Source organism: Aphidius gifuensis, linkage group LG1 (genome assembly GCF_014905175.1).
Source record: "Aphidius gifuensis isolate YNYX2018 linkage group LG1, ASM1490517v1, whole genome shotgun sequence".
In the NCBI taxonomy this organism is placed as follows: Eukaryota; Metazoa; Arthropoda; class Insecta; order Hymenoptera; family Braconidae; genus Aphidius; species Aphidius gifuensis.
Window position 1 is genome coordinate 7,300,186 of NC_057788.1, and position 18,867 is coordinate 7,319,052.

The window sequence follows — 18,867 nt, forward strand, 5'->3', positions numbered from 1 at the left end:
AAATTCTTGAAAATAATTTCAACAAAAAATTTAATCTTTTGTTATTTTTAAGTATATGATTTTTCAAAGCTATATCATTATATAAAAATTATTTTTTAAGCAAAATATCATTTGCAAAATAAGGTTTTTTTTGGAAAAAAAAGGGCATGCATTAAAAAAAAATACTGACCCTCGGGAGATATAACAAATGAAAAAAAAAAATAAATGAATAAATAAATAAAAAATAAATTGTGATGCTGAGATTTTTGTGGGAATGAAATGTTAAGAGGGTCGACGAGGATGATGTTGAGGGTTGAGATGAAGGGAAGGAGGGTTAAGTCGGTCTCAAGAGATGAAAAAGAAAGTTGAAATAAGAATTATGGAAGCATTTGAGTAACCGAGTGACGCCAAGAAAAAATAAATAAAAGATAGAAAAAACATTTCATCTTTTTTTTTACTTTTTCTTCATTTCCAGTTGTCTCTTTTTTTTTTTTTTTCATTCCTTTCATTCGGTCTTTCGTAACTCACCCTCTACATTTTACCCAAAGACATCATACCCGATTACAGTAATTAAAAAGTCTGCTCTAATTAAAATGACATTGCCTGAAATTGTTTACCTTTCCGTTAGAAAAATAAAAATAAATAAAGACATTTTTCACATTCTATCATTTGAAATTGAATAAAATAATCGACTTGTTTGTTCACACACTATTTTTTTTTTTTTTTTATTCCTATTAATTTTTATTTTTTATTCTTTCAACTGACACGAGATTGACTCACGTAATAGCTAGGTATGAAAAAAGGAAAAAAAATATCATGCAATACAATTATAAAAAAAAATAATAATAATAATTGTAAAAATAAAAAGACTCACGATTAAAAAAATGAAAACAATTTGACAATAATAAAATTGTCTTTTTATAATAATAATAACTATTATTATTATGTTTTTTTTTTTATGATTTATTATCGCGCTGTAGATCTGACGGATGCAGATCTCATTTGAGCTAATATTCTGAGAGTTAAGAACGTATATCTTTTATTTTAATTCTTTTTTTTTTTTTTTGGTATAAAAGAGACAAGTGTATCTGTATATATACATGTTCGGGCGCAATGTAGACGGTATATATATTTTAGTATCATGGCTTTTATCTGGCCGCCAAGTGGGCTCCAGGCGTAGGTAATTAGCGTGGCGGTTTGAACGATTAACGACCATGCCTGACGCGTTCCCGCACGATCTCCCCATTCAACGGTTTTAATTTTTTTTTTTTTCTTTATTTAATATCAACTCCACCTTCTCTTCAATTTCATCGTAATAATCAACGAAAATTTTCAACAAAAACAACAAAATAATTCGTTATAAATGATATTTAAAAATAAAAGCGACTCATCCTTCAATTTAATGTGATTTTTTTTTGTTTTATTTTGTTTTGTGTCATTATAATTGACAAAAGTTGAAAGGCTATTTCGTGGCTATTATCGTCATTATATATATAAATTTAACATCAATTACTTTGTATTAGAGGGTAAAAAATATATAGGGGTGGAGAATTGAAGCATACTCAAAAGCAAAATGCACATAGAGGAATGTGTAACACAAAATTCGTCTATATGCGGCTTGCTGAGAGATGGCGCCAAGTTATAAATCAATATTTTAGTTTTGCTGGGTTTGTGTCGAGATGCCAATAGAACGCCCAACATCAAATAAATTCAGACATATATCTATATTTACTCAAACATATGTCGATAAAATATTAAAACTTTTTTTCTATATATGCACTTTGCACTGAGATTAGATAAAATGGAAAATGGAAAATACCAAAAGAAGAAAAAAAAAAAAAAAGTTATGCAACGTAATTTAAAATTTTTTTTTGAATACAAAAAATTTAAATTGCATTTTTATATGTATTTAAATATAACAACTTGTTTATAAATTCAATAAAGTTTTAAAATTTTTAACTAGAAATTTCAAATATCTCAGATAACATTGATATTTGAAAATATTTTTTAAATATTATTCATCATGAGTTAATTTGCATAGTAAATTTTATGCAAATGTTCTAGTATTTGGATCAAAAATTTTATATATCGGTATTGTTTTCAATTTGTTAACTCAATTTTTAATTCATTCATTCATTTATCCATTCATTCACTAACATATTTATTTATTTATTTATTTATTTAATATATCTATTCACACACAGTTGTTATTTCAATTTATTCATTCGTTATTCTACACTCAACATCCGGCTGTTGAATAAACCATCTTTTTTTTTTTTTCATTTTTTCTTTCATTCTCAAGTTTATTATTATTATTAAATTTATTATTTATCAAGCATATTTTTATATTTATTCAAAACACTCTTGTGATTTTTTTTTTTCATATATATAAAAATAGAAATATATATTTTTATTTTATTGATGAGCTGTAGAATATAATAAACCGTTAGATTATATTATTTTTTAACAAGTCACGTGTTGTTTTTTTTTTTTATGTTAGGCATGACTATGGATATAGCAGAAATATATACACGCGATATTATTTTATATAGAATTGCTACTCGTCATTGTAAAACTCATATAGATATATTTATTTATATAGTGTTTCGTGTTTGTTGTCGATTGCACGGTGTATGAGCACAGTTGATAGATACAAACTTTGAATGAAAATAAATAATGACTTGAATAACTTAGTAGCTATGAATTTATATACGAACGATTTGATAATAATTTATCTAAAAATAATAATCATGTTTTAATAATTTATAAATAGGTGTTTAAATATATATAAACATTTACATTTGTAATAACATAATTATTATTTTATTCAAAATTTTATTTCATTTCGTTTCATGCTATTATTGTTATTTCTATTTGGTTTTTTGTTTTATGGTCTTTGTTGAGGGATTTTAAAGCTGGATAAAAGTGGCATCTCAAAGTAACCTTTAGGCACACCCTGAAACCCTTTTTTTTAATTTTTTTTAACATCAAAGATCGTGTGTTGAGAGAGTAGAGAACGAGGGTCAGATTATCATTAACAAGAAATCTTATTTTTTTTTTTTTGGGTCGAGTGTTTTTCATTTGTAATATAATATCTATATAAAAAAACGTCTTAACTATCATTTATTTATCTTTTTTTTTTATGATGTATCAAATGAAAAAATAGAAAAAAAAATATATATATATTAATGAAGTTTAATTTGAACTTTAGCTTGTAATCTTTGTAATCCATTAAAATTATTATTATCGTTAAGTTTCTTTTTATTTTATTTTTTGTCACGATGACTGACTGACTGATCTTATACTGAATATCCTCGAGCTAAATGTTCAAGAATTCATGTCGTTTCCACCTGCATTTTATGACTTTCATTAAAGTTGATTGCTGTAATATACCTTGTCGGGTACCAAAGTCAAAACTTTTCATCTTTTTTTATATTTTTCTATTATAATATTATTCTACACAGTCATTCGTTGAAAAATAAAAAAAACTTTTTAAAAACTTTTCATTTAAAATCATAAAAATTTATTATTATTTTTTTGTATTTCTTAAAATAAATAAAATTTAATAATAACTTTTATATTTATTTACAATATAATACGTTAATTCAAGTGACATAAAATAATGTTAAAAATTTAAATGACGATTATTTTGATCACTATAAAATCATTAATTTATCTTCCGACATTTTATTGCATAATCCATTAACAAAATTTAAATAACTTTTAAATGATAAATTATCTCAAGTTATTTTATCGCCTTGACTTTATTTTATATACTATTTTTTTTTTTTCTTATTTTAAAAACAACGTTACTAGTATATATAAAAATAATAATAAAATTGCTGGTCCATAGCCGTCATCATGTAGCTCTTATTTTTGGTGTGATTGATTAACCGAGTGAGGCAACAGCTGCTACATCGATTCTTCGTAAATGTTTAAGTCAGTGTGTGTCGTCAAGTCAAATAATAAAAATAATATAATCTAAAGCAATCACAGCTGTACTTTACTTAAAAAAAATGAAAAAAAAAAAAATTCAACACAACTTGTCTATTCTGAGTTATTGAAAAATAATCAAATAAATTTTTTCTTTTTCAACTTCTTTAAAAGACAATAAAAAAACACAATATTTTTTCATGTTTTTTTATTATTTTTATATATATATCTTTTTCGTTAACTGTAATAACGATGGTGTTGCTGCATGTACTAACATTTATGAGGCATATTAGTCACAGCTGCGTGGGCTCGTGTTGTATACTTTCATGTTCAGTTGACGACCTCCGGCTTATGGCCAAGAGGGACGTCCCGCATAGTCTCTTCATATTATCTTTTTTTTTTTTTTTATTTTATTCTTTATATATATTTTCTTTTTCTTTGTATTATTATTTTATTATTATTATTATTATTATTTTGTTCATTTACTTCATGGCTGAGAAGCCAACGATTCGTTACGTTTCGTTGCATTTACCGAGCAACATTAAAATGTAGATGTCTCCTAGGCAATGTCCATATGGACACAAAAATTTATAACACCAAAGAAAATATTTTATTTTGTCTTATTAAATTAATTTACTTGAAGTTACTTGATACTTAAATTTATGATATATCTTTAGATACACCTATCCAGTTTTTAAATCGTTTTTTTTTGTATTTTTTTTCTTATCAATATATATGCATGATATATGCACATTGTAACAAGTGAGTCTGCAATGCAGAGGAACTTAATCGTCTTGCTAGAATCGTGATTGCACGTAACGTGCCAACCGGGGAACGGTAATTGGTTCATAATTAGCAAACCGAGGACTTTGCCATTTCTATTTCCGCTTTAAAAATTAAATATATATAGCTGACATCAATTGGAATATCAAATGGTGTTATCAATGTCGATTTTATGATTGAAATTATCAGACAACTTATCATTAAAATTTTTTTTTTTTTTTTTTAATATTCATATTTCTTTTTATCATGATGATAATCTTTGAGATATGAAAAATAAATATGAAATTATAAATTACACACTCACTCACTCACTGAAGTTGCATATACATTTTTAATCAAAAAAAAAAAAATAAATATTTAATTTTATTAAATACACAAGACAGTTGAAATAATAAAATAAAAATTTACATTTGCAAATTTTAATTTTTCATTTCATAATTATTTAATTATTTCAAATGAAAAAATTATAAATAAAAAAAAAAAAAAAAGAAATAATAACAGTAATAATTTTCCTTGGCTTAAAACTTAAAATAAATTAAAACGGTTGAAAAATAAATCAATAAACTTAATTTAAAAAAAAATAATTTAAATCTTAGAAAATTGAGATAAAAGAAAAATATAAAAATAAATAAAAAAACTGATAATAATCTTTTTTTTTCAAATTTATTTATATAAAAAAATTGTTAATGAATTTTTGTTAAGTAGGTTGGTGCATTTTGTGTATAGTTAACATGCCAAGCTACACTGTTACTTGTTAACTATCTTGACATTTACAAGACAACGTAAATTTAACATATATGTGTGTATATTTTTTGTGTGTGTATATGTGTATGCGGCAAAGATTCATGAATATATTCATAAAGTAAAGTAACATGGCTGCCTCTTTTCCCTAGTGTACTTGCTTGCACTCGATCCTTCGGGTCTTCACCACTTTTCTCATCACACCAATACGAGGCTTCTAACTTGTTCATCTATATATATATAATATACATAAGATGGTTACCAAGAAGACACGAGACTCATGTCTACATTGTGCCTGAAAGCTTCAAGCTTTCATCCCCCTTTTTCTCTCCCTTAAAACTTTTATTCTTTGTCGCGTCTTTTTCCAATATACAGCTTTTCTTTTTTGTTTTATTTTCTTTGTTCAACATTCTCAGCTTTTCACTCTTGTGCACCTTGTTTTTTTATATATATATATATTTACTTCGGTCAATGTCTTTCGATATTGGCTTTTCAAAGAGAATGACATCAATATCAAAACCAGTTTCATTTTACTCTATGTCTTCAATTTCCCATCATATTTGTTGATATCAAACAAAATAAAAAAAAAAAATCAAATATTATTTTCACAAATGGATAGTTTATCGATCAATAAATTGAAATTGAATAAAATAAAAATAAAAACAAAATAATATTATTCTTTTTGATTTAAAAAAACAAATGTATACTTTTATGTATTTTTTGTTTTTTTATAATAAAATTTAATTTTATATTTGATTCGAAAAAATGATAATAGCACAAGTTAAAATGTATTGAACAAAATAATAGTAAATATAATGTTAATCATTGTGAAAATTGAGCTTAAGAGTTTTGTTGAATTTATGGAATCGAACGAAGTAAAGCATTGAACCGTAAAATCAATAAAACTTGAAGGGTCTCTTTTGTGTGCTGTAAGGCTATTTTATATTATCATAAAAGAAAATAAATAAATAAAAAAAATTTCATCTATGTGTTGAAAAGCACTGGTTGTATGAAGGGTATATATAAAATAGGTATTAAAAATGATCATAAAACAAGTATAAGTTATCGTAAAAATAAAGCCATTAAAATTGGGGGGATATATTAACTATAAAAAACACTTTTTTTTTAACTTTTTTATAGGGTGGATTTATGCATATTGAATACCACAAAATCGTCAAATAACTATTAACATGTTATTTTATATCAAAGGCAATTTAACTTGACGATTATCATTTTCTTTTTTTCAAATATTTCTCATTTTCAACGGCTCATCTTTTTTTTTTTTTTGTAATATTACATTTTTTTTATTTTTAAATTCTCATTTATTCAAATACTTTTTAGTTTTTTTTTTTTTTTACTTTATTCATATATCTCCTTGTCCTCTTTTCGTTTCGAGTTCCATGCACAATTACAATTTTTGTCATACAATTTGTTTCTTTTTTTTCATTTATTTTTACATGCAATATATGGAGTCGTGTGTTCTCTCAATTTTTTCCCTGTTTTAACATTTATATTCGTTACATTTTTCCATCATCCTTGACGCTTTTCATTAGTCACGTTTTACATGCTCTTTATATCACAGTTTTTATTTTTTCAACATCTTTTTTTTTTTTTAGTAAATTAATAATTATAATGATAAATATTTAAAAAACCGAGAACGAAATATTATTACCGAATTGTATGCAAAGTAATTTCGAGTTATTCAGAGTAAATGTAAAATAGTTTTTAAATTTTCTAAATACTTTTCTTTCTAAATAATCTCAAAAAATTTCAATTAAATTTACATCTCGCGTAAAAAATATATACATGTTTTTATACCTCATATTTATATCTTGATTTTCTGCTTTTTCATTTTCATTAATAATAATAATAAATTTAATTTTCTGTCATTTTATATGTACGTTTTTTTTTTTTGCTTGCCTGTTCATATTCCATTTGTGTATACATAGTTCATTCGTCTGACGGTATAACATCGTTTCATATGTATATAGTAAATAAAACTCGTAAAGTATAAAACAGAAATACAACCGTAAAACAGTTATACGCCCTCTTGCTGGTTTTCAAAAGCTTTGTCGATGACGTTCATTCGTAATCCCTGAAAAAACATCAGTGCATCGTCAACACATATAATATATATCATATCATTGAGATAATCCCCAACTATAATCCTATACTTAATTAATTAATATATATATACCTTTGCTTTAATCCCCCAGATAATTTAATAAAATAATAATACAACACAACAACAATAATGTCATTTAAAAAAAAAGAAAAAAAAATACATCAAAACAAAGAATTACTATAAATACTTAACTTTTTATTTTGATTTCTATTTATTTTTTTCAATTAACACTTTTCATAAATATCCACACGTTTTTTAATAATACCTTTTATTTATTCAATAAAAAGGTAAATAAAAAATCCGGAAAATTCATAACGAAAAAATAAAAATGATATATTCATATTTTTCAACCAGAAAATTTCAAGTGTAAAAACGTGATGTTTTTAAATTTAAAAAAAAAAATAATAAATTAAAATTTTTTCGTTCAGAAAAAAATAAATTATTTATATTAAAAACTTTTATATATTTTTTTATATTAAAGTTAAAATTATATGAAAACTCAACAAGTATCAAACGACATGAAAAAAAAAAAAATAATTTAATTATAAAAATAACAAAACCAATTAAAAAGAATAATTGTTTTTTTTTATTTTTCAATTTCCTTATTCAAGGATTTTTTGGTTTTCATATAAAATATTGCTGTTGTTATTATTACTGTTATTATTATGATGATTATTATATGATAATAAATTTTGTAAGGGTATATATATAAAAAAAATATTAAAACAACTTTTGTACACTCAGCACACACTCTCTCTCGACATTATAAAAAGCATATACACATTTTCTGTAATTATGGATGATTCTCTTATTCTTCTGTCTTTATACTTATTTTTCTCATGTATACCTTTGTAGATAAAAAAAAAAAAAAAAAAAAAAGAATTTCATATATACACAACTCGCATACAACAGAGTATATACTCAACTGTATAAGCATAAACTCTCAACGATTTGCATTTCAAACTTCATCATTGTAATCCGTGGCAATAGTGAAACGATGAAAACAAAGACAAAACGTAAAATAGGGTGAAATGAAAAATACTCAAAAACTTTGTGAATATAACTAGAATATTTTACCCCTTATTTTCTTTGGCTATTATCATTATTTTTCCCCTACTAAACCTCATACTTCTACCCTCATTTTAATCATTATCCTTTGCTACATCAACTAGATTTTCTCGCAATAATACATACAACTTTGTGTTTGTACAATTAATATTTGTCTGCTGAATTTAAATCTATCTAGTAGTTTTCATAAAATACAATATAGTTAATAAAGTATAAATAACTATTGTTTATCTGTTACACATTACAACCCACACATACACAAAATAAAACGAATCAAACAAACAAAAATTTTCATCATCTAAATGAATCAAATCATCAGAAAAAAAAACATCATATATTTGGCAATATTGAATCAATTTAATAAGTAATTTTTTTGTTTGTTTTTTTAGGACATGTCTGACGTGTGTGTTGGAACTAGCGTTGGGACAATAACTGAACCCGAGTGTCTAGGACCATGTGAACCTGGCACATCAGTAACATTGGAGGGAATTGTTTGGCATGAGACTGAAGGAGGTGAGGACCTATAACGATTTAATTAATTTTATTATATGTCTTGATGGAATTTTATAAATGACACTTAAAAATTTATGGTAAAAAATGGTAATTCACAAGAGAGTTAAAGAAAAAAAAAAGAAAAATAAACGTAGAAAAGAGAATTTAAAAGTTTCAACTTTGTCATCTCATCTTTTTGAGTCTTCTGTTCTCGTATATATTTGAATGTTAAATTAATTAAGTTTTTCTTTTTTGTTTTAATCTTCGTCATCAAGTAGATTTTCTCACTCATCCAGACACCTTGTTTTAATTATTCTCATTAATAATTTAAAATAAAATAAAGAACTTTATTTCTACATGATATGTTTTAATATAATTATCCAAAAAAAAAATAAAATAAAAGTTTTTGCAATGAAAGATATTGTCTTGACATGAAATTTACTATTTGACATGTTGAAACATAGTTTACAAAGTTTAATGAGTTGCTTGTGAAGCAGAGAGTTGTTGATATTACGCTAATATTCAACCCTCAGGCTTTACAAACGCTCGACAAAATTTAACTATCTAGCATCTATTAGCTAAATGTGCAAACATTAACTTAACATGTATTTCATCATTTTATCTATCACTGTGTTTATTAAATAATACATCTAAAAGTCTCTTCAATTAATCGACACAATATAAATAATACTGTTTACTTTTTTCAAATAATTTCAAACAATTGATCATTAAACTTTGTAACTATATATATCTCTGTTCAAAAATAATATTATTATTAGTCTTTTATATATTTTTTTCTTATTTTAAAAACTTTTTATTTTTGTGATTCAATCAATCATCGGGTTAAGGATGAATGATCATATCAAAAATTTATATGTGAAAATCCATATATTCATTGAATTCCAATTGAATAAATCCAAGCCAGTACGTTTCCATCAAACAAACTGACTTTTATTGCTTTTACATCAAAACTCACATTAAATTTAACTCTTATGTTTTTTTTTTTCGTTTATTTTATTTTTTTACTTCATAGATAATATAGCAAATGGAAAAAAAACTTTTCAATTTTACACGTCTTTAACCTATTTTTCCATCTCATCAAGAGTGATGAAAATTTTATCTTTAAATAAAATATAAAAAAAAAAAAAAAAAGAGTACTCAAATAATAATGATAATATAAATAAATTATTTAACAATTGACTGTTAAAAAAAGTAAAAAAATATAAATTGAAAAAAAAAATATTATGGTTTTGTCTTGGTAATCACTTGGTAAAGTTGAGATGAATATATACAAAGTGCTCTAGAGGTAAAGTCTATATGGTCTAAAAAGCAGTGGCTGGGTCTTTACTTGAAGCAAACTCCACTCAAGTCTGCTATAACCAAACCAACCAACCATGTTCAATTCACAATTCTCTACCTTTTTTTTTTTATTTTATTTCTTCCCCATTTATACCTTTTTATCGCAAGTAACCCCTCTACTTATCCACTCTTTCTCTCTACTCACATTTATTTCTCATTCTCATATTGCTTGTGTTGGCTCTTCTTATCCCACTTCTATCAGCTTGATATTTTTTTTTTTTATTTTTATTGTTATTTTCTACCTCACTTTGTGCATAACATATATGTATATACGCTATTCAACATATATATATACTTGAAATATCGCCAAAGGTCTTTCATGAAGATTCAAAATTCTCACTCCATCGAATACACACCACAATTGTGGTTCACCAACCAACTAGCATTACCAACTTTTTGTTTGTTCATTCAAATACAAAAAAAAAAAAAAAAAAAGTTCCACGGTTCTCGTATTTTCATATCATCCATTCATCTAAACTTTTTCTGTTTTTTTTTTTTTTTCTTATTATCTTTCTTTTAGCTTTGCCTTTTTTTGTTTTTTTTTACCAGCTAACAATATATGATGATAATAATGAGCCACTTGCTGCCATCACCGGATGTTTAACTAGTGAATATTTTTTTTTTTTTTGTTGCTAATATTATAAATTAAAATAATCTAGTTATTTTAATTTATTCAAACCAGACAATTACTATTTGGGACTTCCTATTTTCTGTTGCAGGTGTATTGGTCGTAAATGTAACGTGGCGGGGTAAAACGTACGTTGGTACGCTACTCGATTGTACAAGACATGATTGGGCACCACCACGTTTTTGTGATTCACCAACAAGTGATTTAGATGCAAGAACACCAAAGGGTCGAGGGAAACGTGGTCGTGCAGCAGCAAATGCAACACCAGGAAATGATTTAAGTAATTTTACTGAAACACGTAGTTCAGTACATAGTAAATTACGTAATGGTGGTGCTAAAGGTCGTCGTGGTGCACAAGGTTCACCAGCAGCTAGTCCAAGTCCTGCACCATTTGTACCACCAAGACCAGATCCAGCAGCTAAAAGAAAATCACGTGGTCCAGAAGAAGAAGAAAAAACAAAAAGAAGAGCACCACCACCAACACCACCAAGTGGCTCACCACCAGCAAGTCCAGTATTACTTGAATGTCCAGAGCCAAATTGTAGTAAAAAATATAAACATATTAATGGATTAAAATATCATCAATCACATGCACATGGTTCGGCAGATGATGGTATTACAAGTATGTCAGAAAATGATGAAAGTAATATTGAAGTACCAAGTCCAGCAACACCAGTTAAATCACCAGCTGATAAAACTGAAACTGGTACACCAGTAAGGCCAACAAGTCCACCTGTATCAAATCCACCAGAGACTCCATCACCACCAAGAGTACCAACACCAACAACGACAGATTCATTGTCAACTCCAATATCAAGTGAAAAAAATAGTATAGTTAAACCTGGTGTATTAAGGTTTGGACAAGATGATTTACCTGGACCAACTGTTCAATCAAATACACGACCAGTTCAACAGCAATCATCAATACCTGTTGTTGTAAATCCACCTCAAAGTCCTTCACCCCATTTGAGCCAATCACCAAGGCCAATACCCTCACCACATCCAATTCCACAACCTCTAAATATACCTCAACCACCTCAACCATCACAATCACCCCAAATAGTTCAACAAGTTGTGGTGCCACAAGTTGTGCAGCAACAGCAGCAGCAGCAGCAACAACAACAGCAGTCACAACCACCTCCACCACCAACCCAACAACAATTACAGCAACAACAGCCACAACAATTACAACAATTACAACAACCTCAACAGCCACAACAATTACAACCACAGCAACTACAACAACAGCCACAACAATTACAACAACCACAGCAATTACAACAACAACCACAACAATTACAACAACAACAACAACCTTCACTTGTTGTTAATCCATCTGTTGTTAATCAAGTACAAACGTTGAATCAAAGCCCACAGCCACAGTTACAGCCTGCCCATCAATTACAACCAATACAGCATAGTATTGATCGATCATTGGGACAACCAGCTCCAGCACATTCAGGTCTTATGCAAGTACCAGTTCAACAACAATTACAACAACAGCAAGTACAACAACAACAAGTACAACAACAAGTACACCAGTCACAACAACAACAACAAATTCAACAACAACAAATACAACAACAATCACCTGGTCAAATACAACATTTAGGACTTGGAGGTCAAATTGGTGCTACAATGCAACAACCATTACAAAGTCCAGTTCAATCACATATGCAATATCCAACAGTTGGTCTTCATACTAAAATGCCACAATTTAAAGTAAGACCAACTGCAGCATTAATGCCTGAACAACAACAAGATAAAAATAAAGATCAAAAAACATCAAAACCTCAGGGATACAAGAAAAAATCACGTAAATCACCTGGTGGTAGTCCTCATCCATCTCCTCTTGAACAACCAATTGTTGATTCTGGAAGAGAAGATGTACAAAGTCCAGCATATTCAGATATATCTGATGATGCTGCACCAGTATTAGAAGCTGAATCTGCTGATAAATTAAAACAAGTAGAAAAAGATGTTAAACCTGGTACACAAGCACATTTGCCACCACACTTTAGTATGTTTCCATATTATGGACAACCACCGTATTTGGTGCCAAATGTACAAGATAAAATTAATGATCAAAAACCCAGTGATTTAACACCAATTAAAACAGAAATGAAACCTCTTAATATACCACAAATGCCTTCAATGACAAGTTTACAAAATTCAGAGAAGGATAAAAAAGAATTAAATCCACCACCTCAACAACAGCCACATTATTATAGTAATTATGGTGGATATATACCACCAGGTTATCCATATCAACCACAACCTGTTCAACAACAACAACAGCAACAGCAACAACAGCAGCAACAACAACAACCAATTCAACAAATTCAACAACAAACGCAACAATCACAAATGCAAAGTCAACCAATGGAAACTGATAGTCATGATACAATAAAAGCTAAAATAAAACAAGAGCCATTATCACAATCAAGCATGAAAGATAAACAACATGATAATCATCAAATACTTAAAGAAAGTATAGAAATGAAAAGTCAAATGAGTCCTTATCATGTATATCATGGTTCACAAAGTCGTGAACAACAACAACGACAGCAGCAGCAACAACAACAGCAACAACAACAACAACAACAACAACAACAACAATCACTTCCACCACCAGTACAAGATGATAGAAGGTATTATTTATATCCTGGTGAACAAAGAAGAAAAGATGAACCAATGAAAAATTCACAACAAATAAAACCACCACCACCAAGTCCAAAACATCAATCAAAACAAGATAAACCACAAGATCTTGGTAAAAATGATGATAATAAAAATAAACAAGAAGGTGTTAAACCAACAATGGAAACACAAGGACCACCACCACCACCAACATCACAATATGCATATATACATCCTGGTTATATGCCACCACAACATTATGGTGGTATACCATTTGATCCAGGTCATCCAGTATATCGTGGTTTAAGTCCAATGCTTGTACCAGGACCATTTTCTGGTAATCCATATTTACATCAAATGCCACGTTATCATGCACCAGAAGATTTATCACGTCCACCAGGTGGTAAAGCACTTGATTTACTTCAACATCATGCAAATCAATATTATTCAGCTCATAAAATACATGAATTACAAGAACGTGCATTAAAATCACCAACACCAAAAACAACAGCATCATCATCAAGTCCATCATCTGTTGGACAATCACCAGCAAGGCCACCAAGTGGTCCACCAACATCAACAACTGGATCAGGACAACAAACTGGTCAAGGACAACAACAGGGTAATAAACAACAAGTGCCTGGTGGTAATCCACAATCATCAGGGGTTGGTGATACTGGTGTTGGTGGTGGTGGTGGTAATATTGGTAAAGACAGTAGATCACCACCACCACAGAGGCATGTACATACTCATCATCATACGCACGTTGGACTTGGTTATCCACTACTAACAGGACAATATCCTGCTCCTTATGGAGGTAAGCCACTCGTCAGACCCTGACAGTAAGGCTTTCAGCGATACGCGACTCCAACTCAATTTATTTAAATCGGATATTGATAATAATTATTAAATGGCCAATTCCCCGATTTAAAAAATAAATAAATAAATAAACCAAATGATATAAAATATATTTATCTATCTATCAACTACTACCACTACAACTTCTACTATTTTATTATCTAATTATAATTTGTGTTGGGACTAACTACGGTTCTCTTTCACTCTGTCTTTTTATTTTTATTATATTTATACTTTTTTCTTATCTTATTAAAATTTATTCAATCAGCTCGGGTTCTATCTATTTTCTTTTAAATTATTTTATTTATTTATTTACTTTTTTTATTATTAAATTCTCTTCAAGTTGAATTAATTCAACGGTATATTTTATTAAGCTTCTGGGAAGACAATCCAATGAATAAACGATTTACTTTTTCATCTTCTAGTTAATATTGATCGTGATATAAATTTTGCATTTAAAAAGAAAAAAAAAATCATTTAACTCGGTGAATAAAGTAAAAGAAAAAAAAATCAAAATAACTATTTTGTTGTCAGGTCGAGAGTGAATCGGCAGAGGAGTGAGCCAGATCGAGAACTAATCTACGAAGCTGTGTGTGAGAACATTGTAAATATTTAGTTGTATATTTCGACGTTTATATTTTAATTTTATAAATTTCGGTTATTAAAAAAATCATGATTTTCAATATTATATTTAATAAAAAAATTATTTGTTTATTTTTTTTTTAAATTAAACAAGTAGATTAACAGACAAGTCGATAAATGTGTTATATAGAACGTAATGAAAAACAAAAAAAAATAAAATTATAACTTTTTTTTTTAATTATTAAATAACTGTATAGAAAATAGAATAGTTCAGACTGTGATAATTATTTATCGTGCTTCTTTCTGATCATTTGTTGCCCGTTATAAATTATTTTAAAAAATCTGGGCAATATTATTTTCGTATTATTTAAAATCATATCATTCATTATCATTTTTTTGTACAGAAAATTAACTAATCATTTTAATTGACAGTTAGTCTTCCAAAATAACCAAAAACCAAATTAATCAATTTTTTTTTTTTTTTTTTTTTATTAACAACAATCATTGACTGCCTTAAATAATTTATTTATTTTATTTAAACGAAAAATGTAATAATATAAAAAACAGCAGGCTCTCTTGTTTAATTATGAAAAAAAAAAAAAAAAATTATATGGATATTGTGTTCCCTTCCAATAAAAATGGCCAATCAAAAATAATATTTTGAGCTGGAGTCGGGTGGGATCGCTGATGGCTTATAAATTCATTGATGATAATTAAAATATTTATAAAAAATTTAATTTATATTATTAAAAAAATGAATATATATTTATTTATTTATTTATTGTAAAAAAAAAAAAAAAAAATCATATCTATTATGTGTGATTACAGCGGCAGTCCTGGCGAGTCAGCAGGCTGCCGCAGTAGCTGCCTCGGTGATCTCACCCTTTCCACCCAAGTGACCCGCGGCCCCCGCAACAATTGCCGGAAATTCTTCACAAACCCATCATACACATCAATCAAGCAACGCAAGTATCACAGGTGTTGTTCATTCACACATCAATTCAACCAGACAATGAGTATTTTAAAAATTGTAACCGGTGTATGTAACTTTGTTTTTTTTTTTAAAACAAATTAATAATTTATTGTAAAATATTTATTCATGCACTTGGCAACATTACTTAAGATAAAAAAATGATAATAATAATATTAGATCAATTTTAGCATTTCAAATTTACTGGTTTTACCATAATTTTTAAAATTCAAATGACAAAAATACGTAAAATAAAAAATTAAAATTATCTCATGAATAAACTAGCATTTTTTATGAAGAAAAAAAAAAGAAACTCCAATTGGAAGTAATGGATTTAACAAAAAATAATAATAATAATTTTAAAAAAATGTAATTTGGTAATGAATATGAAATGATACAGAGGAAGGGGACCATTATTAATTCCATAATAGTCGAGTGAAAGATTGGCACGGTAGATAAATCATGGCTAGACTTTTTTAGCGGGTGGCAATGTTTTTTATTATTATTTCATTATTTTTTATTTATTATTTTTTTGTTTTTATTAATAATATAATATTATTATTATTTATGTAATATAGTAATATTATTTTTTTTATATAAAATAAAAAAATAAAAAAAAAAAAAAAAAGATCTTGTCACAAGTCAAATTCAGTGCACTCGTGGTCATGCATTTTATATCGATAAATGTGATTTTTATTTCTTTATCAAAAGATAATAATTAATTGATATATAAATTAATTATTATCAATTTTTTTAATAAATAATTATTTAATAAAAAAAAAAAAAAAAAAAAATATGCAAATAATACTCTGTATTGACTACGTTTAGTTTTTAAGATAATATGAGAATTTAATTGTCTCAGAATTTTGTAAATATTGTAATTACGTTAATGATAAGGAAAAAAATTAGAAAATAAGAAAATAAGAAACAGAAAAATAATCCACAACAAGTAAACATTAATATGACGGTCGTATGTTTAAGTGCATAAACAATTAGATATTAAAATTTATCATATGTACATAAGTATTTTTTTTTTTTTTGATCGTAGCAAATGTAAATTAGTGATAAATAAAATAATTAAATAATAAATGCATATTATGCAGCATTAGCCAAGTCATACGGCACATTGTATAGGTGTGTTTTGTAATGAATATTGTAATTCTTCCACAATAATTTCAAAATGAAAAAATATATATATAAATAATTTAATTTATTGAAATTAGATATAAGTGGAAAAATAAAATTGAAAAAAATAATGGTAATGACTGCATATTTATGAATATTTTTTTTTTTTTTTTTTAAATATATATTATGACCTGCTAGCCAACTAGCAAGTCTCGGTAGACTGAAAAAAACTCTCCGTGAATGTGGGTTAAAAAAAAAAAAAAAGCTTTTTCTTTTTTTTATATGAAAAAATAAATGTTAAATTAAAAAATACGAATGCTTTTGAAATGGGAAAATTAAAAATGAAAATAACCACCACGAGAGTTGACACAAAGTGAAAATTCTTGTAACTATAAAAAGTTATGTGCATAGTAAAAAAAAAAAATAAAGTAAAAAACATAAACAGTGAGAAAAAATAAAGAACAATTTAAGTAAAAAAAGTGGTGTATACTTGTGTGGATGTATAAATGAAAATGATGTATGGAAAAAAAAAAACCCCGATGTCCAAATCGATGTATTTTACTGTATATTATTATAATACAAGCTCCGATTTTTGTAGAAATAAAAAATTACTATTATAATAAATATTAATAATTAATTAATAAACTTGAACTTATACATATAATCTATTAGAAAAAAAAAAAATTAAAAATTTATTATATAATGTATTTGGTATAAAAAGAGAATACGATTCAAATAATTAATAAATAAATAAAAAAAAAAAGGGATTTTAAAAGAAAAAATAATATACAAGCAACAAACACGATTTAAAAAAAAAAAAATTATAAAGAAAATTATAATTCATAAGTCAGAAGAAAATCATGATTCTAAATAACTAAGTGGCGTTATAAGTAACTGTAAATCTATGATGAAAAAAAATAAAAAAATTTAAAAAAAAAATTTAATAAGTAGAATGATATTTGTTTACTAAAAAAATAATGATGTGGAAAATAAGAATTTATTAATGGGAAATGATTTAAAAATTAAAATATAAAATGAAAAAAAGTAAAAAAAAAAAAACAACGTAATAATTATAAATATAAAGGTATACAATTTAGGTAAAAAAAAAAAAAAAATCTACATAATATTAGTTCGGTAACGACTTATTAATTACGATTCATTATTTTATTACAATTGCGATAACGAGAGAGAGAGAGAGAAAGAAAAATTAATTGAACAAATAAAATCAAGAAAATTGAAAATGAATAATTTTTTTAAATCATTGGACCGCATAGTGTTGCAAATGCCAAATCAAAAAAAAAACAATTTTTAAATGAAACGTTTGGTTTTTTTTTTTTTTTTTTTTCATATTTGCAGTTGGAAAAATAATATAAGCGGAGAAGGGGTAGGCTTTAAAATGAATGCTGGTGCTGTGCTGTGATTTAAAAAAAAAAAAATAAAATGAAAAAATGAATGAAAGGAAAATAGAACAAAAAAAAAAATATATATATATCTATAACAGAACATACCAATGGTAAAACAAAAATTAAAAAAAAAAAAAAAAACAAAATAAGCTTTTTATGAAAATATACAGATAGCCTAAGT

General features: G+C 26.5%; 1 protein-coding gene across 3 annotated transcripts in view; it reads left to right on the forward strand.

The window, feature by feature from the left end:
• Positions 1-18,480, forward strand: part of LOC122847441 (zinc finger protein 608) — a 39,453-nt gene extending 20,973 nt beyond the window's left edge. The window contains exons 3-5 of one of the 3 annotated variants that reach the window (XM_044145122.1): positions 9,019-9,142; positions 11,197-14,565; positions 16,017-18,480. In XM_044145122.1, the coding sequence (XP_044001057.1) occupies positions 9,019-9,142; positions 11,197-14,565; positions 16,017-16,087 (3,564 nt within the window). In that variant the 3' untranslated portion in view covers positions 16,088-18,480. Of the gene's footprint in view, positions 1-9,018; positions 9,143-11,196; positions 14,566-15,140; positions 15,876-16,016 lie in introns of those variants that run through there. The other 2 variants (XM_044145124.1, XM_044145123.1) reach the window with 2 other exon arrangements.
• The last annotated feature ends 387 nt before the right edge of the window (positions 18,481-18,867 follow it).